The 26,117-nt window shown below is 42.8% G+C and overlaps 1 protein-coding gene across 1 annotated transcript in view; it reads left to right on the top strand.

The window, feature by feature from the left end:
* The window catches only part of kmo (kynurenine 3-monooxygenase), a 113,143-nt gene extending 87,287 nt beyond the window's left edge, over window positions 1-25,856 (top strand). The window contains exons 12-15 of the mRNA XM_084322188.1: window positions 629-711; window positions 5,077-5,178; window positions 5,724-5,783; window positions 25,233-25,856. Coding sequence (XP_084178314.1) covers window positions 629-711; window positions 5,077-5,178; window positions 5,724-5,783; window positions 25,233-25,373 — 386 coding nt within the window. The 3' untranslated portion in view covers window positions 25,374-25,856. The remainder of the gene's footprint in view (window positions 1-628; window positions 712-5,076; window positions 5,179-5,723; window positions 5,784-25,232) is intronic.
* Window positions 25,857-26,117: the final 261 nt, after the last annotated feature.

The raw sequence follows: 26,117 nt of genomic DNA, 5'->3' as shown, positions 1-26,117 counted from the left end.
TTGGGTCCCAACTCACAGTTTAACTTTTTCACTACCACACCACAAAGGGTTAACGCGTTCACTACCACACTACAAAGGGTTAACACTTTCACTACCACACTACAGAAGGTTAACCATTTCACTACCACACTACAAAGGGTTAACTTTGGTAGTGTAATGGTTAACCTATAGTGTGGTAGTGAAAGGGTTAAGAGACCAGGATGCAAAGGATTTCACGCCAGGTTTAAAGTGTGTATATGAATATTTGCAGTTTTTTATGAAATACACTGAACAAAAACAACAATCCTTCTTTATTGATTTGACCCATTAAAGCCACTTCAAGTGTGAAGGGGAAATGTACGTAGATGACTAAGAGGAAACAAGTTAAAAGATAGATTCTTTGAGCCTTGAGACATGGAAAAGGTCTGTGGAAAAGAGGTTGTGACCCAATACCCAAGGAATACGTTCCTAACATCTGCACTCTGAGTATGAGCACGTCACAGAGAGGTCGGTACAGGAAATGGACTTGGGACAAGTCAAGAGAAACAAGGTGTCACAAATCCATTCCATGTGGCATAAGAAAAAAAAGTGCTTTGGCAAATTGGTTTATGTGTTAAATGGAGCCATTTCTCTCGCCGCCCACTCACAGGCGCCGTGTTGCCTGAATACACCAGAGTGCGGGTTCCAGACGACCACGCCATCGCAGACCTGGCCATGTACAACTATGTCGAAGTAACGCACATCTATTACTTATCAGCACTTTGTGAAATGTGTTAAATTTCACCTTGTTCTGCATTCCTGGATTTGAGTGCTACTGCGTCTGCAATGGGAGCTATTCTATATACTGTACATAAATCCTGGGCCCCATAATCCTGAACTTTCAGAGGCAGTGACATTGAATAAGTAATGGTTGAGGTCTGTGATGAGCAATCTTTTTTTATTTTTTATATATATATATTTTTTACAACAGTCCACATTCCGCTGTGTTTTACTTTGTGATTTACTTTGCGTTTTACTTTCATCAACCTTTATTTATTCTCGAAATTACAATTGAGGTCACACTCATTTTCAATGTAGTCGAGATTTTACAGACATTTCAATGCACACATTTCTACACTATAACAATAATAAATATTAATAGCTATCTACATAGTACTCTCAGTCCAGAGTGCACCACAGCAATTAGTATAATTTTTTTTAAAGAAAATAAAAATGTACATGGGCATAAAATCAGCACACAAATTGACAAAATAAAAAATTGCATAAACTTCAGACATAAGAATAGGTATAAAAGACAATAAAAGTAGTGTAATGTAGACGTGCAGATTTAAGAATAGGCATAAAATAAGTACAATAGTATAATGTCGCTCGAAGGCATGTGAACCCCCCCGGAACAGTCAGTCCCCCAAACACCTCACACATCAATCCCTACCATATCCCCATCCAAGACACACCCCCGATAAAGCACGCCATGACCGAAGGAAAACACAAACAGCCCGCGCGCCACTCACACCGCCATGCACGGCGATGGGAATGCCAACCCCACGGGCCGCACCATCTACCCCACTTTGTGCCAGTCAGTCCCAATCAGTCAACTTAATGATTAATTAACAGTGAATGCACTAAGACACTAAGAACATAGTGTGAATGTACTAAAGGCATAGTCATTTCAAAGGGAACAAGATGCAAAAAAAAAAATGCAGACATCACAAAGCTGCACTTGACGTCATCTTCTGCAAGACCTGTCAGTAATCATTAGCTCATTAACACACGGGAGCATTTATTATTCAAACAGCTTTTAGTCCTCTGTCTACAAGAGCCATATTACTGTATATATATTTATAGAGGCTCTACAGTCTACACACAAACCGATGGGGGACCAAACATAGATGCAGGGTATAGCTGGTATGGGATGGATCGTGGGGAACATGCCAGCCTGTGCTCTCCATCTCCATCACTACGGCGACAGGCGGACATGCTCCCCATTCATCTGTCCATTAAACACATCTACACTAGAAAAGCGGCCGTGTTTGATCTCACCCCACCGACTGTTGATGCTAGCAATGGCAGAAGAAAAAGCAAGTGTCACATCTGCTGCTTATACTAACTCATTGTTAGATGAGGTCAAGTGTTTAAATAATGCAGTGTTTATAAGGAAGGAATGTTTTAAAGGAACACGCCAACATTATAGGAAATTATCTTGAAATACTCTTCTCCAGAGTCAGACAAGAAGATGGATACTAATTTCCTCTCTGTGCATTCAATAGAAAGCTATTTGGCTGTACGCTAGCCCAGTTTAGCACAATGAATAGAAACAGCCTGTACTGGTAGCCTAGCTTAAACTCCGGGAGAGGTGTTAGTTGGCCAATCCCTAGGTTAACCAGTACTGTCCGCTTCCATTCATTGTGGTAAACTGGGTTAACATGCTGCCGGATAGCTTTCTACTGAAGACTGAGAGGAAACTGGTATCTATCTAAGACAGTAAGCAAGTTTCCCATAATGTTGTTGTGCTCCTTTAATTACTTGGAATTGTTCTGTCTATACTATACTATACTGTAGATGTTTTATGACATATATTCCATTATTTTCTATACTGTATATAGATGTTTTATATACTGTACATACATACGTATGTATGTATACATATATTCTAGGGGTGTAACAGTACACAAAAACCACGGTTTGGTACGTACCTCGGTTTTGAAGTCACGGTTCAGTACGGGTTTTTCAGTACAGTGGGGGAAAGTTTGGTTTTCCATGTTCCACTCAGGAGTGATCTAGTGTGCAGTTACTGTTAACTCATTCTGCGCCAAACCCGAACTTTCTTGGGTTTCAAATCCAAGCGTTGAGCGTCAAACCCGAGATAGTTTGGGTTTAGATCCTTTTTTCTTTTTTCCGATTTCCCCACTGTTTTCCCAACACCCTGGCACCGCTGCCTACATTATAATTGCAATGACGATCGAATCCCGACAGGTGGCAGTATCACTTCCTTTTAAACTGGGTCTCTCAGTTGTCTTTCAGTGCCTCAGTACCTCCGGCTGCAGGAATCCCCTCCCCCTCAAAGTGAATCAGAACACAGCCATCTGCCGCAGATTTGCTCGCCTGAAACCTATTGTTTCCCGTATTATAGCCAGGCCCAATGCACACAAGTAATGACGATTGCGATGGAACTACTGGGATTATTCATTTTGGAGTACCTTTAAGGTAAGGTCTATTTTAGGTCTATTTTACCGAACCTAAAACATGCTTTTGTATTGATCACAGCGTCGTATTTTACCGAACCTAAAACATGCTTTTGGTAACGATCGCAGCTTTGTAAAACGACCCCCCCCCCCCCCCTTGATGACTTTGTGATGGGAAACATCTATATGGTATATACCTTTGATTTGGAAGTAATATAGGTTTCAGGCGAGCAACCCGAACGATTTGCGCATATGCATATAACACGTCATATCTCACAATCTAGAAAACAAGACTGGATTATTTTGAAATGGGGCGATGTTTAGCATGGAATAGCGCACAAACAAAAGTATGTAGAAATTAACTGGTTTGTCCCTGTTGGACTATAAATAGTGCCTGTCAAATGAGCCATACTATTGTCTCCATAGCTATAATATAGAATATACAATGGGTCCGCAAACATTGTGAAAATTGGCAATAACGCTGGCCCCAGGGAGTAAAGATGGAAAAACAGCGTGGCAGTCAATGAGTTAAGTAGGGCTGTCAACGAATATTCTATATTCAAATTAATAATCGACTTGTAAAGAAATATATATATATATATATTAGATTGTAAAGAAAACTGCCTCCAGTGGGCGTGGGCCTGAATGCGCTGCATGAAGGATAGGAGACACGCAACGTCACTTTCATTGAATGTGTAGTAACAAATAGACAACAACAGCAACATCGCGAAGACAGTGATTTGCACTCCGAGCAATCTCAAGCCCTGGTTGGAAATACTTCGGATTTTGTAGAACCTCGAGACAAAGTTGTATGCAAGCTATGTAAACTACAGCTGGCCTACCTTCTTTTTTATGCAAATGCTATTTGGGAAGTTCTAGTGTCAAGAATGTAAGTAGGGCGGCTGGGTGGCGCAGCGGACTAAGCGCTCGTCACCAACGCAAGAGACACTGGTATCGAATCCGGCTGTCAGCGTTGCCTCCGGCTTGGCCGGCCGTCATACTGGCTCGATTGGCATAGTCAGCGGGAGGGAAGCCGGTGGGTGGGTCCGGGTCGTTGTAAACAGCGACTCCTACAGTTCGGTTGGGGCGCCTGCACAGCGAGCGAAGGATCTGGAGGGAGGTAGTGTGACCTTCCACACGTTACACTCTCCCAGTGAGAGTCCATTGGTGGGCTGGGTACACATGTGTCGGAGGAAGCATGTGATAGTCTCCACCCTCCCAGACCGACGGTAGGGGGTAGAGTGCGCAACGACCAGGAAGGGGATTGGGAATTGGCATAACGACTAACATTGGGAGGGGAGAAAAACGGAAAAAGAAGGGGTGGGGGAAAGATAATAAAAAAAAATTTAAGTAGCCTACTTTTCAGTTTTTAGCACTTTATTGTAAATCATCCCTCAGGTCTAGCTCTGGCTTGTTGTTTTGCATTCGCCATACTATGAGGCTATGCTAAATTACAGGTAATCTCTCATTGGTGTGCGTGGGCTGAACCAACAACATCTGGCCCTTTGCACAAGTTATATTTTGGGGGTGAACTTGGAGTTTTGAATGAAGTTCCGCACATGCATTTCGTTAGTGGTTAAAGTAACGTTGTATTTGTTTGGTACACAGCGTGTACTGAACCGAAGGTCCCTTACTGAAACGGTTCGAATATGTGTACCGTTACACCCCTAATATACTCCATATATATGTTCTATGCCTTACACCACCACCCATTTCATGTATGCTTCCAACAACATATGACATGCCTTGAAAGGATTCACCATTCAAAACCAGGCTTGTGATATATGATTTACAGTTATCATATTATAATGCATACAAGAATACTACTGGAATGGATTTCTTCTAAAACCTTTCTGAATGAGACATCAGGGATACATAGTTCACTCACATATGTACTCTTTTCATGTTTGTTTAGATGCGAGCACATGTCAACTCCAAATGGTTCATTTTCCGGAAAAAGGTTGATAACATCCTCCACCTCATCCTGCCAAGAACGATAATTCCCTTGTACACAATGGCAAGTTTCTCCTAATGAATATTTGAAAGGTTATGTGGTTATGGTAAGAGAGCTACACAATCATAACACCAGAGCTAGAATTATGTCTTGCAGTGTTCCTAAGGTTAAGAGTAAGATAGCAAGAAGCTCCTTTTTTACACAGGAATTAACTACTTCTGCCTACCAAGCAAAGTCAAACCAAAAGCATTTTTAAAACAAAGGTAAAGGCTAAATTATGGGAAGAGCAACTGGCTCAGCAGCCATGATAGGGCAGAAAATCAGATTCCAGGGCTAGAGTAGAGTAGGCTATAGGTGCTCTGTTTTTCTGTTTTTAATTTTGTATTGTACTCTTCCATCGAGGACCACCTTGGAAATAAGTGTTTTAATTCATTTAATTAATGCTTTTAGGTGATATTCTCAGGAATACAAATTGGTCATGATCATTTGTTTTTATGATGCGTTTGTAATTTCCAAATAAAAATCAATCAATCAATTTCAATACTCATTTCATATTGTCTCAAATTACAGCATATTCTCAAGTCGGTCTGATATTCACTGTCCCACAGGTCACTTTCACCCGTACAAGGTATCACGAAGCAGTGAAACACTGGCACTGGCAAGACAAGGTAAGACACTCATTTTCAAATTTGTTTTAGTTTTTTCTTATAATTAAACTTTATTCATACCTCGGAACTCCTGGAATGACCTTTGACCGCCACCGTCCTATTGTTGTAATCCCTCCACACCTTCGAAGCCGCAGTATTAATATCAGCCCCTGAGCCCTCCCAGAGAGTGCGTTCTCTCTGTCAGGGAACACTGTTACTTAACCACACCGCCACCCCATAACTCCATGGGGTGAGAAGAGTGAGAGGGAGAGAGAGAGAAATTGAGAGAATTCTACACATCTGACAATATCATATGTTTTTTTAATATTATATCCATAATCATTTATACATTGTGTTTCATGCCTTTTTCACGCATTTAGTTGATTTTGCATTTGCTTAATCTCTGAGGTATCTTAATTTGTAAACAGTCTCCTCCCGCAGGAAGGTTAAAAGGTCTGAGTTTCCCATCCAATATAATTGCCAGGCTGTCACGTGTGGTATGAATTGAAAATGGGGGACCCTGATGTGAACAAGACAAACGTCTTTCTCTGGTCTGCATCCCCTTAACACATTGATCGCCAAAATCGCTTTCCAGCGTTATTGGCCGCCATGTGTTGTCTGCCAAGATCGCTGTCCAGCGTTATTGAGATCAATATTTAATTTTTTCGCCATGGCATTCATAATTCATATATACACCCGCGGTGCTGCAGCTGGACCCTATAGGTGACTGCAACGACGGCTCAATACCGCTGCCTGGTGGATGGTCGGGCGAGTTACACTCGCCAACAGGATGTGCCCATCAGTGCATCGATGAAACTCATCCGGCAGTCACATCTCGTTGCGGGACTCCCGACAGACACTATGTACATAATGGATCGCTTTCTAAACTTAATAATCTATATGATTTCGGCGTTTATTGCGACATACAAACCGGAAATGGACCGATCGGCGTCGTATACTTGGGATCTTTCACCGCCAGTCTCATTGACCCACGGTAAGAGGAATATAACATTATTTTCAACCCGATTGTGCGTTTCCTTGTTTGCAAACCATCTGATCAATATATCCAACCAACCTACATAAAGCATTTACTGATGATCGGGGAATCCCTTTCCTCCGTGCATGATGAGGCATAATGTATACCGATCATATACATTTGAGTTTTTTGGTGTAGCGTGTATTGGGGGGAAACAGCAATCGATAATCTATATAATGCGTTTGGGCCTATAACTAGCGTTTTTGGAATTACAGCAGAAAAGATTAAAAACACTTATATTCTAGAAGGTATTAACACAACAATGTATGAATGAAAAAGTATAATGTTCCCACATCCTGAACAATAGATAATCGATGTTGAATGGGCCATAGTAATGTCAATATAGCAATCAAATTAAAAAAGTTATAGCCCTGCAAAGAAGGTAAACATATCCATAGACTTACAGCGCTGGCAGAGAGGGTACTTTGATGGGTACAATGGCTGGCACAGAAAGTGTTAACAATTGTGTGTATTGAGCCGTACTGTATTGTACCCATTCTGCAATCTGTTAAATAAAATGTTAATTCATTCATTCATTCATTCATTCATTCATTCATTCATTCATTCATTCATTCATTCATTCATTCATGCATGCATGCATGCATGCATTCATTCATTCATTGAGAGCAGGACCCAAATGCAGACAAGGGCTTTAAGTCCAAGGGGTATTTAATTACAAAACAAGGAATAAAACAACACAAAACCTCTCAGTCAAAACTGGAAGAGGGGGAAAATGTAACACAAAACACTAACTCTAAACTAACACGGGGAACACTTACTAAACACGAGGAATCTGGAGACATGGAACGACAGTGTGGTACAAACAGGAAAAGACTGAACCCACACAGAGAACAGACAAGGAACTTACATACACATGAACAAATGACAAACGAGACACACCTGGGCTGATTATAACAGGAGACACCTGGGAGGGGAAACAGACTGACAAAGAACTACAAGGAACTACAACTATGGATGACAAGACAAACACCATACACTGGGACAAAACAAGCAGACTACCAAGACTAAGACTAAACAGATAACATAATACAAGACAAGAGTAACACTAAACTAACAGGGGAACATTAAGGGCAAGAGAGAGAGAGCATGAGAGAGAGAAGGGGGAGAACACTAAGGAACAGGGACACCAGGAACAAACATACAGGGACGGGGAGAGGTAGAGCAGGGGAGAATATTCCAGTAACAGGTGGGGCATGACAGTACCTCCCCCTCAAGGGACAGATTCCAGATGTTCCATATGACCGCCCGGGGATGAGCAGGGTGGGTGGGTGTGATCCAGAGTGGGTGGGTGGGAACTGAGGCAACCCACCAGGGAGGAGGGGACTAGAGCAAAACTGGGGAAAGAGGCCAGGTAGAAGGGGATAAGGGGCAGAAGGCTGTGGAAAGGGGCCAGGAAACTGAAACAGGGGGAGATGGGTCCTGTTGGGGAGATGCGCCTGGAGTAGGGATCTCCTGGGCAGGGACCTCTTCGGGCCAGAAGCAGGGAGCTCCACAGGGAGAGGAGCTGTAGAGGCTTTGCTAGCTGAAGAGGCAGTCCTAGCAGTCGAGACCATTCTAGCATTTGAGGCAGTCCTAGCAGTAGGGGCCATGCTAGCCGAAGAGGCGGTCATAGCAGCAGAGACCATGCTAGCATTTGAGGCTGTGCTAGCAGTCGAGACCATGCTATCTGAAGAGGCAGTCCTAGCAGTAGGGGCCATGCTAGCCAAAGAGGCGGTCCTAGCAGTAGGGACCATGCTAGCTGAAGGGGCGGTCCTAGCAGTAGGGGCTATGCTAGCAGTAGAGGCTTTGCTAGCTGCAGGAACTGTGCTAGCAGTAGAGGCTATGCTAGCTGTAGGGGCTGTGCTAGCTGTAGGGGCTGCTCTAGCTGTAGGGCCTGTGCTAGCAGTAGAGGCTTTGCTAGCTGTAGGGGCTATGCTAGCAGTAGAGACAATGCTAGCTGAAGAGGCAGTCCTAGAAGCAGGGACCATGCTAGCTGAAGGGGCGGTCCTAGCAGTAGGGGCTATGCTAGCAGTAGAGGCTTTGCTAGCTGCAGGGACTGTGCTAGCAGAAGAGGCTGTGCTAGCTGTAGAGGCTTTGCTAACAGCCGAGGCCGTGCTAGCAGTAGAGGCTTGGGAGGGGACTGGAGGTCAGAGATCCTGGAACAGCGCCTTGATCATGGCCCTGCCAAGCTCCTCCATCTGTGGGGCCAGCTCGGGGATCCACTCCATTACAGAGTAGAACAACCGCAGGACGGTTCACCCTTCAAAAAGTCATTTATGACTTGCAATGCCTCACCCGTCCTGTCTGCTGGGTCCTGGGTTGGTGGGTTCATACTGTCACGTGTGGTGGTGAGAGCAGGACCCAAATGCAGACAAGGGGATGTGGCTTTAAGTCCAAGGGGTATTTAATCACAAAACAAGGAATAAAACAGAACACAAAACAAAACCTCTCAGTCAAAACTGGAAGAGGGGGAAAACATAACACAAACTCTAAACTAACACGGGGAACACTTACTAAACACGAGGAACCTGGACACATGGAACGACAGCGTGGTACAAACAGGAAAAGACTATGAACCCACACGGAAACAAGTTCATACACATGAACAAATTACAAACGAGACACACCTGGGCTGATTATAACAGGAGACACCTGGGAGGGAAAACAGACTTGACAAAGATCTACAAGGAACTACAACTATGGATGACAAGACAAACACCATACACTGGGACAAAACGAGCAGACTACCAAGACTAAGACTAAACAGATAACATAATACAAGACAAGAGTAACAATAAACTAACAGGGGAACATTAACTTAGGAGTCTGAGCTCTTGAGCTCCTCCTCAGAATTTTCCCTTTTTTTTTTTTTTTTTTGAAAGGATTCAAGTGAATTCAGCTATCTGATGAAAAAACTACACTCCCAGAATTCAATGTGATCAATGGGTCTCATTCCCCAAAATTTTCCAAAGAGTTCTCTTGGAAGACTTATCTTGGAACCGACTGAGACAGAATCAATGACAAGTTCACTCTGAGTCCCCAACGTGCTGGTAATATGTCTTAAGTGGCTCAAACGGTCGCACCTGTGATATGATCTGATATCTGCTTGGGGAATGGCATGTCTCAAACGCGAAAGCGCGTCCCCGTTCAGGTAATTTGCATACAAAACAACGCCTCCAGAGCTCCTTTATAAGGCAAAGTAATGACTCAGCTGTGTGGAAATGGATGCGGAAGTGCCTTGCGAGTCTTGCGCGACCCATCGAAATGAGATTAGATTAATGTATTGTCATCATATATAGTACAGCTCGTGGTACACCTGCCGCAGTGTGTGCGCGCGCACACACACGCGCAGTATAGTGTAGCGTAATGAATGAACGCAGTATAGGCTTATTATTCCATTAATGCCTACAGCGTAATGAATGAATGCAGTATAGGCTTATTATTCCATTAATGACTTGTTGCATTAGGATTTAGTAGATACTATATGCTCTGCCCTACGTACAGTATAGGTACAGTCTGTACTTATACTGTACGTAGGGCAGAGGCAGAGCATATATATAGTATCTACTAAATCCTAATGAAACAAGTAACTAGAATATATTAAGCCTATACTGTTCATTAGACACATAGGCCATACTGGCGCACACAAGACTTGTTATGGAATATTAATGCAGTCTATTTCCAATGCGATTAGCTTTAGTTCTTATTTATTTATTTATCCACTGTCATTTCAGTGTTGGTGTATGCTATATAGTTTATTTCAATATACGTTTAATTGATTAATGATATATTCGAAGGAATGCAGGTTTATAGCTCAAACAAAGGTCTGTCCCATTGTATACCAATCAATGGGACATATTGCATGTTGACCTGCATTCTTTCAAATGTATATAATTAATCATTAAAACAGATGTGTAACAAATAAGAAATACAAATTCCACAGAAGGCATTAAATAATAATTATTTTCAATCATTTCACAATAATTGCATAATTGTGTTTGAATATCTGAGTAATTAAAGTAATTATACATTTGTCCAAAATAGCTGGTTCAGATATGGTTAATCCAGCTGCCCTGTGATCATATTATTTATTTTTCCGACATCAAATGTGTAATTTCTTATCGTACAAATATTGTCATATTTATTTTAATTATGATTAAGTAATTAATTCCAAGGAGGCCTGTAGCGTTAACATGAAGGAATCACTATGAGACCACAGTCTGTCAAGTTAATAACATTTTCAATTAGTCAATCAATCATAAGTGTGCTCTTCAGCACTCTTAAATCTGCTCTCAGCCATGCTCAAATCTGATCTCAGGAAAATTTGGGGAATCGCGCTACCAGCCCTAATATGTCTTAGGCCATGGTTAGACTAGTGTATTCCTGGCGTTTTTTTTATACGTTTTTGACGACGTTTGATGTCCCTATTACACAGAAATGCGTTTTTTGGCGTTTTTTTGTGGATACGGCTGAAACGCAAAATTATGTTTGCGTTTGGAGATACGCAAAAAAAACGAATCGACAACAGCGTGTAGTCAGCACGCTAGCCGTTGTTGCGAAAACGCCCATGCGCAGTAGATACCATCGCGTGCCCTTCCGGTGACAACAGTGTGTGTGTTTGGGACATAGCTTCGTGTCACAAATAGCTTCAGCTACCATGTGTTGTCAAGTTATTGTTATAAGGACCCCAGTCCAAGCTACAACAGTCTGCATTCCCTTAACAATTGTTTGTATTGAGCCGTATTGTATTGTACCCATATGCAATATGTTAAATAAAGTTTACATCCATTCATTCTGCTAGCATTACCGATTGCATGAGCAGCTGGCTAACGTGAGCTATCAGGATTCAGACCATGTTAGCTCAGAGCTCCCCTTTCAACTTAACAAGCATTAAACAAAATGGCCCAGTCATCTATTCACCTTTGTTTAATACACACAGCGTTGTCTCTAATGTTATCTAACTACTGATAGCTCGCGATATCATCAGTTTTGGTGCTGGCTAAGTAGCGTGAGCTAACGTTAGCTTCTAGCCACAATGCTATATTGTTATAATGGCATACTCCATTGACGTTAGCATGCAGCTAACAATGCTACCGATCGTTTTTTAGATTAAACTATCCGCTCTTGGTGGTCACTTGTGTTGATGTTAGTTTTGTTTCATCAACAAATGACAGGCAGAACACACAGTGAATGTATCCGTTTTGTTTATTGCACTTTTATTAGGCTTTGCTGAAAAAGAATTGCTGCATTGAGTAAATAGGCAAGATGGTGGCGCGGCATAGGCGCCTGCCTTATTGACATTTTCTTTGCTGGAGCTTCCAGGAAGTGTATTGGCACATTCGTTCTGATTGGTTGAAATTGCCTTCATGTTTGCCACCTACTGCCACCTACTGCTTTGGCAGTGTACTACATCAGTGTGCTCGGGTGACAAAAACGAAAAAAAAAACGAAAGTGTGACTCGAGGCGCACGACGTCGCGGCGATACGCATATGAAAACAATACGAAGATGATATGAAAGGTGTAACCGCCGCCTTAAATGGGCAGAAATCTGCCTAAAAGGAGATTTTGTCGTAAATCCGTTCGGGAATGAGACCCATTGTCATTAGACCAATTCACACCTGGAACAAAGGCAGAGTTTCTAGTCTGTCATTCCTTTGTTATTCCAATGACTGGACCCAGCAGGAGGCCTAGAGTGACACACAAGCTAGATAGCATATTATATGACCATGCCTAAAACCTAGGTAGAGGGTCATAAGACTTTACCAAGTCTTCTCCATATGGGCTGCTTTTGTATGTTGTAGTGTTGTCACAATACCAACAGTGTGTGTGTGTTTTGTGTGAAATGCTCCTTTTAACACTTTATGCGCCAAAAACGAGTATACTCGTTATTGCCCGCCATGCGTTGTGCGCCAGAAACGAGTTAACTCGTTTTTGGGATCAATATTTCATTTTTTTGCCATGGCATTCATAATTCATCCAGCCTCCCTCCGGGACGCAGCTGGACCCTGTTCTGATATTGCAACGCCTCAATACCGCCGCCTGGTGGATTTCGGGCGAGTTACACTCCACGCCAAACCGGAAGTGGCGCTCTGTGCATCTGGGAGAATCCTCCGGTAGTAATATCTTGTAACGTGGATCAAGAGACGCAATCGAGTGCATTGGGATCGCTTTCGAAATGCACTAATCAATATGATTTCGGCGTTTATTGCGTCATACAAACGGGAAAATTGATCTAGCAGATCAACGTCAAATAATTGGAATATTTTTCATCCACTCTCATTGGCGAACGGTAAGAGGAATCTAACATTATTTTCAGCCCCGATTGTTTATTTATTTCACTAAAATCCATCTGATCGGACTTCCGGTATGAGAGCAGATGGGTAACACGTGCGGTGGAGCTCCTGGTCAAAAGAGCGAAAAACAGATAAATAAAGACCCGAAAAGAGTTTAAAAATGAAGATGCAAACGAGAAGTAAGGAAGAAATAACAATTGTGAAAGAAAGAAAAATGGAGGACTCACGAGAAGAGGAGAGTTTGATGGAACAGAATCCCCGAAACGAGGCCGAAGAAAAGCAGGCGGAAGAGGGGGGAGGACCGGCCGAGGCAGATACGGAAATGCCAGGATGGGCCGTAGCCATGCAGGCAGGAATATTGGCGACCATACAAATGAACGCGGACACGATGCAGGCCGGAATATTGACGACCATACAATCGAACACGGACACGATAAGGAGGGATATTGAGAAACTACGGGAGGAATTGAGGAAGGAACAGGAAGATTTCAGAGGCGAAATAAATAAAGAACTCAAAATGGTGGACGATAAGATGGCGGAACAGGGTAGGGGAGTAGCCGAGCTACAGACAAGAGTGGCGCAAACTGAAGAATGGAGCACAGAGATACACAAGGTATTAACAAAAGCGATTCAACAACAAGAAAAGATGGAGACAAAGATGTCGGACATGGAGGTGAGGTCACGGAGAAATAACATCAGACTATGGGGATTGAAAGGGGTCGAAGGGGAATTGATGACCCTATATGTGGAGAAGCTTATCAAAGAAGAATTGAAGGAGACGGGACTGGAAAAAATGGAGATACAGAGGGCCCACAGGGCGCTGGCTCCGAGACCACAACCGGACAGACCCCCGAGGGTGGTGATTATTAACTTTCTGAGATTCGAGGTTAAGGAATTGATACTTAGAACCGCGTGGACCAAGAAGATAGAAATCGAGGGGAAGAGGCTGTCGTTTGACCATGATTACTCGACAGCGGTGGCAATAACACGCAGGTCTTACGCGGGACTGAAGAGAATTCTGAAGGAAAACGGAATGAAATTCCAATCACCCATGACCTCGCTACGGATCCACTGGAAGGAAGGGACGGTGACATACCCAATGGCGCGGGAGGCGGCGAAGGAGATGAGGCGACAGGGGATGCAGACGGCGGAGGACGGAGACGGAAGGAGACGGGAGGAACAGACGCTGAACCTGCAGCAGAGACTGGAGAAAGCACGCGGGTGGACCAGAGTAGGAGACCGGAGCCCGGGAGAGGAGAGAGGAGAGAGAAGAGGGCAGAGGTGAGACGTGACGGACCGAAGGCGGAGACAGACGAGGAGGCCAGAGACGGAGAAGGAGAGGAGAGGAGGCGAGAGGAGACTAACGGGATGAGTACACGCACAAGAGATAGAATAAACGACCCAAATAGTGACAAAATATAGGAACTGACGTAACATATACATGAACACGCATTCCCAGGTAGAGACAAGGTATAGGAACAGACGTAACATATGTATGGACACACAGTACAAACGCTGATGGAGGAAATAAATGGGAATATAATTAGACGAGGACATGTGAAATGAAGGTAAACAGACATTGGCCAGTGGAGGGAGCCGTCATTCCAGCGAAGGCCTGGGGGGGATATCACAGCAGAATCACACACTCGCAGTGGGAAACAACAGGGTCGAACAGACATATCCAGAATAATAGACGGAACACAAAGCATATTGAAACAAATACATAGGCACACGCTGCGAGTAACACAGATGGAAGTAATTAAGGGGATAAATAAGCATCACATAGAAAATAGAGGGGGGGGGGGGAAGAAAGAAAGAGATAGGCAGAGGGGTACACAGAGGACACCACACGCTTGTTTGGGAGGAAGGAGGGACATTGGAACATGTGAACCACATTGAGAGAGACCTAGGAAATGGGGATCTTTGGACAGAAAGAAGGACACACGGAGCGCTTTTGACCAGGAGCTCGACAACACTAAAAACAGCAAGAATGCTGGGCGATTATGACGAGCGGTTGGGGGCAAGGGTTTCAGACCCCCATGCCGTCAGGAGGAGGCCTCTCACTAGGAGAGCAGTTACTCCTCACCCACCAGCAGGGGACAGGGGGGGACACAGGGACCCCCCGAACGCCTTGGGAGCACTTTATGTAGAGTTTATGTTTTTTATTTATGTTAATCATTATATGTATTCGGTGAAGAGAGCGGAGGCTACGACCGGAGGTAAAAATATGTATGACATGGGGGGGACTGACAGACGAACAAAGAAGAAAGATGACAAAGGTTAAAGGTATAAAAATGATGTCGTTAAACGTTAATGGAATGAATAATCCGATAAAGAGGGGCAAAGTGATGTTGAAATGTAGAAAAAGTGAGATGCAAGTGATTTTTTTGCAGGAGACACATTTGATAGCACAGGAACATGAGAAACTGAAAAGATTTGGATATGAGAATGCATACTATAGTTCCTTTAAACGGACCCTGAGGAGAGGAGTAGCCACGTTAATCAAGAACACAGTAAAATTTGAATTGACCAAAGAAGTAAGAGACAAGGAGGGGAGATTTGTTCTGGTGAAGGGGAAAATGGAGGGTCAAATGGTTACGTTAGTGAATGTTTATGCACCCCCAGAGAGTGAGAGGTATCTATATGAGACCATTTTTGATATGATAGCGATGGAACTAGAAGGGATATTGATATGCGAAGGAGATTTTAATGTGGTATTGAATCACGACTTAGACACCACGAGTACTAGAAAAGGGAGGCCGCAAATCAGCAGGTATATGAATATACAAATGACGGAAATGGGAATTACAGATGTTTGGAGGGGGATGCACGCCATGGACAGGGAATACACACATTACTCACACCCACACGTGACATATGCGAGAATAGACAATTTTTTGATGACGACGGGGGACAGTTACAGGGTGCGGGAGAGCAGAATAGGAGTAGCGGACATATCGGATCACAGTGCCATATATCTGACAGTAGATCTGGAGGGGAGACGGAGGAACACGATCTGGAGACTGAATGTGGGAATATTAAATAACAAGGGGGTGGTGAGTCAGATTAAGGAAGAGATAGCCAGGTATAAGGAGGAAAATGACAACGGGGAGGTCGACCCGAACATTCTATGGGACACACTGAATATGGTGATAAGGGGGAAATTGATGGAGAAAACAGCACTGCTGAAGAAGGCCAGAACGGAGACATATCACAATCTGATAGGGAAGCTGAAGGATCTAGAGGGGAGACACCAGATATCGAAAGAACAGGAAACGCTTGGAGAAATCAAAGAAGTAAGGGCCAAGATAAATAGGGAATTATTGACGAAAATAGAAAAGAAAGCGAGGTTTATGAAACAGACGTACTATGAAGGGGGACCAAAGGCGACCAGACTGTTGGCTAGGAGAATCAGGACGCAACAGAAGTTAAACACGATACACACAATAAGGGATACAAAGACTAATGAAATATTGAGGGACCCAGCTGAAATAGAGAGGACATTTAGAGAATACTATGAGAAACTATACACACAGCCAAAGGCAGCGGGAGAAGAGGAAATATAATCTTTTCTGGAGAAGCTGGAGTTACCATCGATAGGGAGAGAACAGAATGAAGAATTAAATAAAATAGTTACGGAACGGGAACTGGAAGAGGCAATTAGTAGAGCTAAAAACAACAAATCACCGGGGAGCGACGGATTCCCATCTGAATTCTATAAGACATTTAGAACAGAATTAGCGCCCATGTTAGGCGCGGCATTCAGGCACACGATGGAAGAGGGCAAAATGCCCCCCTTGTGGAAGGAAGCCGTAATCACCACGATACCGAAGGAAGGGAAGGATAGAGAATTATGTAGTAGTTTCAGACCTGTGTCCATACTCAACGTGGATTATAAGATGTATACATCAATAATATCAAAGAGATTTGAGACGTTTATGCCAGACATTATAGATGAAGATCAAACTGGATTCATTAAAGGGAGACAGACACAGGACAACGTAAGAAAGACATTACACATAGTGGAGGAGATACAAAAACAAGGTGGTAGTGTGGTACTGATTAGCCTAGATGCAGAAAAGGCATTCGACAGTGTGAGTTGGTCGTTTTTATATAAGGCATTGGTGAAATTCGGGCTAAACGGGAGGGCAATGAAGATGATCAAGGCACTATATCAGGAACCGACAGCGAGAATTAAGGTGAATGGCAGCCTGACGGATAGAATCAGATTAGAGAGGGTGTAGAACCATTACCTATAAGCCTACTGCGAGGGGCAAGTGGGCTGGCTTGAGTTAGACGCGTGCTTGAAGAATTCAATGTCCAGAGAGCTCGTATCATTTTCGATATGCCAATCCTTTTATTGACCATTATCAACCAAAAAATATATACAAAAACTCTTTTTACTAATAACACTGAACGCCGACCTATACGGCACATCAACACGAACACGGTCAAAAACTGTTTGGCTATCCCCTTGCACACCTGCCGCTCGTCACCCACTGATCAGTATAAATGGGTAACCAACCCCTGTGGTGGTTGCCATGGTGACTAAAAATGCCACACCTCTGCACCGTGAGTACAAATAAAATGAAATAAACAGAAAGGCTTTTTGGCTCCAACAGAGGGCTACCATGTTGTCTCTCACCAACGCTCTTCGCCGTTTTCATAGAACCACTGGCACAACTGATCAGACAGACCGAGGACATCAAGGGAGTAAGGATAAAGGGAGCGGAATATAAACTAGGCTTATTTGCGGACGACGTGATAGTATACATGAGGCAACCAGACAAGAGCTTCCCGGCACTGATGGATCTACTGAAGGAATACGGCCACTACTCAGGATACAAACTAAACGTGACAAAGACAGACATTAGCATGGAACTTTACCCCAACGACGGAAATTAGGGAGGAGTACGGGATAAGGTGGGACATGGACAAGATTAAATACCTAGGGGTGAACATCACGAGAGGAGTGGGGAAACTGTTTGAGGCGAACTATACACAGATAAATCAGAACATCAAGAGAGACTTAGAGAGATGGACAGTAATGCCCTTGGACTTCAATTCAAGAATAGAGGTCATTAAGATGAACATACTATCAAGGTTACTATACCTGTTTCAGTCACTACCGATACAAATACCACAGAATCAATTCAGGGAGTGGGACAGACTGATATCGAGGTTCATATGGGCGGGGAGAAGACCACGGGTCAGATATAAAACACTACAACTACCAAAGGAAAAGGGAGGGATGGCAGTACCCAGCCTACAAGACTATTATTATGCAGCACAACTGAGAGCAGTGACGTGCTGGTGTAACGACAGATATGAGGCAAGATGGAAAGACATTGAAAAAGAAGGGGTGGGATACAAGGTACAAGCTCTGGTGGGGGATAGGGAACTATTCAAAGAAAAAGAGGGACTGTTAGATCCAATCACCAAGTGCACCTTGACCATATGGAACAGAGTAGTAAAAACACACAAATTGGAGAAGCAGTCAGGGGTTCTGAGATGGGTAGCACATGACAAGAGATTCAAGCCAGGGAGGTTGGACCATGGATTCAGAAGGTCGGAGAGGGGGGGGGGGGGGGCAACAGCGATATGCAAAATGATAGAGAAGGGGGAAATGCAAACCCTACAAAAATTAAAGGAGAAATTTGGACTAGAAAACAGGGACCACTTCAGATATCTACAGGTTAGAGATTACTACAACAAAGAAATAAGAGGAGACGAGGACGAAAAACAGAATGGAATAATCGAGATGATAGTGTGGGCATACGAAGGGGGGAAAGGAAGGGTAATTTCGGCACTGTACCAGGCTATAATGAACAGCAAGGGACACACGACCGATTATATAAGGGAGAAATGGGAGAGAGAATTAGAGATAGAAATAACAGAGAAGGAATGGGGTAGCATATGCAAGGTACAGCACTCAACGACAGGATCAAGGGTATGGAAAGAATTTGGATGGAAAAACATAATCAGATTCTTTATAACCCCAGAGTTGAAGGGAAAATATGCACCAACACAAAGGACATGCTATGCTGGAGGATGTGTGGGAAGGAGGGGGCAAATCACACACACATATTCTGGGGATGTCAGAAGCTGAAGGGGTATTGGGAGGAGATAGGGGAGGCAATGATCAGAATATTAGGATACGGGTTACCACAAACGGGACTGGTGCTTTACTTAGGGGACCTGACACACAAGGGAATACAAGGGGGGGACAAGTATTTAATAATGATAATGTTGATATCGGCCAGAAAAGCAATAACGAGACTGTGGTACAAAGAAGACTCACGACAATAGCACAATGGGTAGGAATAGTAGAGGAGATACAGGATATGGAGAGGATAACGCACATGCTGAGGCTACAGGAAAAGAAATTTGGGGAAAGATGGGGAAAGTGGGAGGATTATAAAGGGAACGAAAACGACATCACAGAGGAAGAAACAAATGCAACACAAGAGGGCGAAGGGTAAAGGAGGAAAGAGGTTCAAGGAGGGTCTCTGAACCCATGTCGCACATTTTTACTTTAGTTAGTATTTTACATCTCTATTATTTAGGTATGACAATTGTTTTATGTTTTTTCAATTTATTATTTATGTCAGTGGGACTTTTGCTTAAGTCGGTATTTTTCATTTCTGTTATTGGGTATTAAAATCTTTTCTTTATTGTCTATATCTGTTTAAAGGTGTTGTACATTATGTCTATGTATTATGTACCTGGAAGACTGACTGATATGAAAATGATATTCAAAGATGATGTTGTTTGTATGCTTGTAATCCAAAAATGCAAATAAAAATTGAGTTTAAAAAAAATCCATCTGATCAACGTATCAACCCATAGTAAAAAAAGACGCTACTGACAATCAAGGAATTATAAACGACCCCCCCCCCCCCCCCCTTTCCTTCACGCATGATGAAGTGTAATGTATACCGATCATATACATTTGAATTTTTTTATATAGCGTGTATAGGAAAGAAACGCCATCGATAATCTATCATATGCGTCAGGGCCTATAACTTGCGTTTTAGGAATTACTGCAGAAAACCTTAAAAACATACGTATATTCACGACGGTATTAACACGACAATGTATGAATGAAAAAATATAACGTTCCCACATCCGGAACGATAGATACCCGATGTTGAATGGGCCATAGTAATGTCGATATATCTATAATATTTAAAAAGTTATAGCCCTGCAAAGAAGGTAAACATCTCCATAGGGTTACAGCACTGGCAGACTGGGCCCAAGGATGGGTACAATGCATGGCGGACAATGTGTTAAGAGTTGTTAGTTATTTTCAACATAGGTAATTATTTCCATAAATGTTAATTATACTGATTGATTCTGAGCAGAGTCCCATCAGGTGGACCACTATTGAGTGAATTGTGTGTTTCTGGGCGTTAGGGTTGGCTGCCGCTCTCCATTCAATTCAGTTGAAGAAATTACGCATAAAAACACAACTCACTCATATGTTATTCGATTGATCGGTTTTTGCTCCGAATCAATCAGTATAAAGTATGAAAAAATAACCTATAGGTTGAGAATAACTACAATAATCTTTAAAGGGGCAGTTCACCCAAAACAAAAACAACAAAATATTATTTTCCCCCTTACCTGGAGTGCTAGGTCAGCGGTTTTCAAGCTATGTGTCGCGACCCACAGTGGGGTCGCGCATTGGCAACAAAAAAAAAACTTGGATAGAGTTTTCCACCCGGCAGCTTATTGCTTATATGGCGGTATTTGCCGGGCCCGGGGGTCTGGTCTTTTATGTGTAACCTGGACTTGCAATGGATAGGTTTGTTGTCAGAAGCGGTGCCGGTTGGTCATGATGAAATGGGCTCTGCGCATAACCAGCTGCTACTGTATACCACACTGAAGTGAGGTGGCTATCTCGAGGCAGAGTATTAACTCTTTCAATGCCATGCCTGGTTTTCCGTTTTACCGCTTGAATGCCACCATCCGCGCCAATGTTAACGTTAATATCGCCTAATCTATGTTTTAAATTATGGCTATGTGTCTAATCTGCCCATCGCATTATCAAATACTATTTTCCAGTCAGTGCTGTGAAGGCAGATTCTTTTTTTATCGCGTCGTTTCCGTTTCAGAGCAGTTAGAAAAGCCCCCGTTTTGATATAAAAAACAGCTCATTCTGGAGCATTCTATGAAAATCGTCTTTTAGTGGAATATTCCACAACGTTGATATTCGTCGGCCTTTTTATGAATCGTTTTCAAATAAACGCTAGATGATCAATATTATACGTGCACGCACGCACATTACGGCCGCGCACTGATAATCGCCCCGTTGATTTCCTCTCGGACTTTTACAATGAAACCGAAAGAAGACATTTCACAAAACAGCTTATAACTTCATCAAACTTACTCCGATTATCCTACCACTGATAACACAGAGTCCTTACCTGACATCAGATGGTATCCAACTGGTATATTCCAATTCCTGATCACCATTCGAAAAAATCGATAAGTGTATGGATCCAACGCGACACAGTAGATCTCTATGATCCGCGGGGATCTGAGGCTCCAGAATTAACTGTGGTAACCCCGGCTGGATCAGTGAACTGGAAAATGTGGAGTACCGGATTTTTTTCCCCATTCATTTTCATTGAGTCCATTCCAAAATCACTTATGTCATCTGGGAGACGACAGGGGGCGCTTTTTTCCACAGTGATCGTCGGCGCCCCTCGGCTATACTCGGGTAGGCTCGGGTGATGCAATAATTTTTCAGATCGCAAAAAAAAAAAAAAAAAAAAAATCCGAGAAATCTCGTGAGTGGCTAGCAACCACCTATAAAAAAAACACGAGAAATCTCGTGAGTGGCACTGAAAGAGTTAAATTGCTTTTTTTAACTCGAGAAGAAGCGTGGATTTTCCTTGCAGACAAAAACAACCCATTGGCAGAGAAATGTGCTGATAATTAGCTGGATTAGGAAACTCCGTTAGTGACACTCCAGGATAATCAGCGGAGATTTTGGGGTATTTACTCTGCTTGATGGCTTTTTGTAGGAACAATGTTGCACTTCTTTTTTTTAAGCGCATCGTCTGTAGCCACTAGAAGGGCTCATTGAACAATTTCGGAGAGAGCACGGACAATTTGGATCAAAGATCCGTTCGTTGCGCATGACGCAGCAGGCCTCCCACTGTCTGAGCAGGAAGTGCTCAATGGGCCTCATTCACCAATACTCTGTTATTATTTTTCTTATATTCTTTCTTACCCATCTGTTGAGAGAGAAAAATAAGAAAAGCCACCGCCACATTCATCAAGCCGTTCTTAAAGTACAAATCCGTTCTTACCCAGGTGTGTTGAATGATGAATCCCACCTGTTCTTAAATTGAAATGCGTGTTCGTGCTCAATTCATTTGCATACAGACACGCCTCGCCTGCTCCTTATATAAGGTGAATGAGGCATCTGCAAAACAGCTTGAGAGGGTCAGCATTGCATGCTGATCCATTCAACAGGATAAATAAACGGCTTAGCGAGGCAGCCTTAGCGCAAGTCCGAGCACGCACACACATGTCTCACGACTCATGACTCAGTGCATGTGTGTGTGTGTGTTCCTGTGGGTCGCTGTGTGTGTGTGTGTTAATCTGATGACAAATAAAGACTTATACTTGTACTTATACGTATACATACTGTATAGTGCGAAATAAATCGTTCCAGCAAGGTAGGCTTTGTCGATACTGAACGACTGCGCGCTTGTCAAGAACCAATCACGCAGTAGGTTGGGAAATACCGGATCTGTCACCTGTCATCTCTCTCTGAAAGGTCCCTGTGGCTAAAACCCTGAGTGCGCTCAGAACTTGTAGGTGTGGAGCAGAGAAGAGGAGAGAGGAGAGGGGGGAGGAGAGGAGAGGTTGTAAATATGCATTCTATGCATACGGCCAGAGCATCTAACTGTTCTAACAGCAATATATAATCCATTTCAGAAGCAGAACGCACACAATAAGTTATAATAATAATAATAATTATTGAAAAGCTCTGGGTTTATAAAGTCGTATTTGGGGGCAATTGACCAATGGTTTGCTTTCAACCCATGAACTCTTCCGCTCACCTTTTTATATATTATTTTATTATTATTATTATTATTTCTCTACTAAAACTGTATTGTATTGTTTGTTTTGTAAAGTGTCTTTGAGCATTAGGAAAAGCACTATATATTCATAATATTATGAATTGTAGGCTTTTTTAAATGTTTCTCATCTGGGTAAGAGTTTCTTATCTGGGTAAGAGTGCTCTCGACCACTCTTAGAATTTGGTCTTGCCTAAGAGAAAAGCAAAAATAAGAAAACATTGCTGAATCCCAGGTAAGAACAAAATAAGAAGAAATGCTAGTTAAGAACAAAATCTGTTCTTATATCGCTTCATAAATTAAGCCCATTGATCTTTCGTGTGACGAGCTACTGAAAGTCAAGTTCACTGGACAGGCCCTCTCAAAGTTCTGGATATCAGTCCGGAACGAGTACCCAGTGTTGTGTAATGCTGCGCTGAGAAGGCTTGTCCCCTTCACATCAACATACCTATGTGAGGCCGGATTTTCAGACACCTATGTGATTTTTCGCATTTTTAGAGGCGGATCTCCGCCAAAGCGCACCTGAGCGCATTTTCTTTTCATGTTCTGGCAACATATTTTGGCTAAATATGCCTTGTTTTATAAATGTGCATACTGAAACAATTCCGGTGCTTTTGTTGATAATATTCATTAATTTCATTGATAACATAGTGCTGTCATTTCATTTTCTAATAAATATGCATGATCAAGTTCAACAATGTGTGCTTTTATTTTGATATTCCTTATTTCCATGTTGAAATTACGTGATACATTAAGTGTGGGGTTGCCAAAAAAAATCCTAAATAAAATGGGGTTGTGGTATAAAAAAGATTGGGAACCCCTGATTTAGGTAGTTCTCGTATGATTTACAGAGGTTTGGAGATATCGGCTGTAGAGATGTCTGTGGTCACTCACAATAATCCACAGAACTATAGTGAACAGTTTCATTGAGAACTATTTTCTACCAAAGGACAACCGCCAAAATAGTTCTTAATGAAACTGTTCACAACGAGGTCTGTGGATTATCTTGAGTAACCTTGTCATGATTTCAAGAAAGAGACGTTCGTCCCATTGAGCTCCATTGTATTAGGCAGACGTCTCTATGGCCGATATCTCCAACCCTCTGCAAATCACACCGAAACTATCTGGATGGAGAGATGGGTAGAACTATGGGTAAGGGGAAGAAGTGTGTTTTGCACTATTTTACTCTTTCTATTTTATGCTAATCTATGTAAATTATAGGTATTTTATTGCACTTTCATTCCGTCTTTTTCTGTCTCTTGCGTTGGTGACGAGCGCTTAGTCCGCTGCGCCACCCAGCCACCCCTGTCTACACTTTTTGCTGTCTACTTTTATACTCTTTTTATATTATATGTCTACACTTTATGCATTGCTTTTATTTAGTCAGAAACCTGCTAATCGTCTTTTACTGTCAGAAATCATCAATCCTAATCGACAAGCAATTAATAGATTTTAATGACATAAATATATATATATTTTTTTTATCTACTTTTTCTCCCATTTTCTATTTCTCCCATCCCAATTTCGTATTGTCCAATTCTACCCTCCCCTGTCTCGAACGTTGTTAGGCCATGCCTCCCACAGGCCCGCTGCAATGTGGACGAAGCCTTGCATCACGTGTCCCCTCCGGTACACCAGGAGGCAGGCGTCGCATCTTTTCACCTGCACAGCACGATCTCTCATCGGCAAGGGTCTGCGTGGTAGGGTCACGCCGCCCCCGTTGCTTCCTGATTCTGCTGTGCAGGCGCACCAACCGACCTGTAGGAGTCGCTGTCCACAACGTCCGATCCCCACCCCACCAGCTTCCCACCCCCTAATACTGCCAATGTGTATTAGTACGGACGACCAGCTAAACTGAAAGCAATGTGGAGCGCTGGGCTCGAACAGGTGAACCCAGCGTCTCCAGTATTCGTGGTGAGCGCCTTGCCCACTGCACCACGTAGCCGCCCAAGGTTTATTATTATTAAAGGATTTCCAGCTCAGAAGTGAAATAGATGTTTTAAAAGTTTTTACAAGTTAATCCATACAATTGATTTTCCTTCAGGTGATCAACAATGGCTTGGTGTTCTGTGCCACGGTGACTGTTCTGGGAGGCTCCTACCTGCTTGTTAAAAACCCTCCCAATGTCTCCAACATCCCCATCGAGAAAATGTGGAACAGGCTGCTAGCTCTCAAGACCTTCTAAACATGTGCAGATTGTACCACCTCTGATCCAAAGGAAGACAGCAGGGACAAGAGCCTTTGACAGCAGATATGAAACTGATGAGGAACGGCAACGACCTGATTGTTAATTTGTTTGATTAAGTCCTTTTGATTCACAGTAATTAAAGACCCCATGGGCCAGACTGTGTTAATGTACTGTAATAATGATTGTCCAAACTCAACGCCAGTCACAATGATTAAGTTTAATTTGATGAGGTGTTGATTTCGCAGTAGTCCCTCTCAGACCGGGTTGACGTGCTGCAAATTATCATCTATTTTTAGGTGGTTCGCTTTTCAACAGTGTCATGGTTTCTTGTCATGTCCAGTTAGTTACAACTCAACCACATTACATGTGAATTCAATCACTTTGTTACTGACAAAGATGGTCAAAATTGTCAAAGTTACATTATAAAGGCTGCCAAAGAAATGCACACAAATAATATATTAGAATTGTCTTGATACTGTTTGTCTGATTTTCATGTGTAAATGTAGGGTACGAATCTAATGGAATATAAAGTAACCTCAAGATGAAGAAGAATGTTTCCTCGACTCCTTTGTTCGTAATCAAACTGAAAACATCTTCACAACTGATTCCAGTAATTGCATTTCTTGATGAAGGACACTTTCAGCATTGTGAGTGCTGGTGAAGAGCTTTCCCCATCCTCCCAAGATCCACACACATACACACACATTATGTGTGAGGACACACATTATGTGTGAGCACACA

This window comes from Notolepis coatsorum, assembly GCF_963971535.1.
Source record: "Notolepis coatsorum genome assembly, chromosome: 9".
Taxonomy (NCBI): domain Eukaryota; kingdom Metazoa; phylum Chordata; class Actinopteri; order Aulopiformes; family Paralepididae; genus Notolepis; species Notolepis coatsorum.
This window is presented reverse-complemented; position numbering and strand designations above follow the sequence as displayed.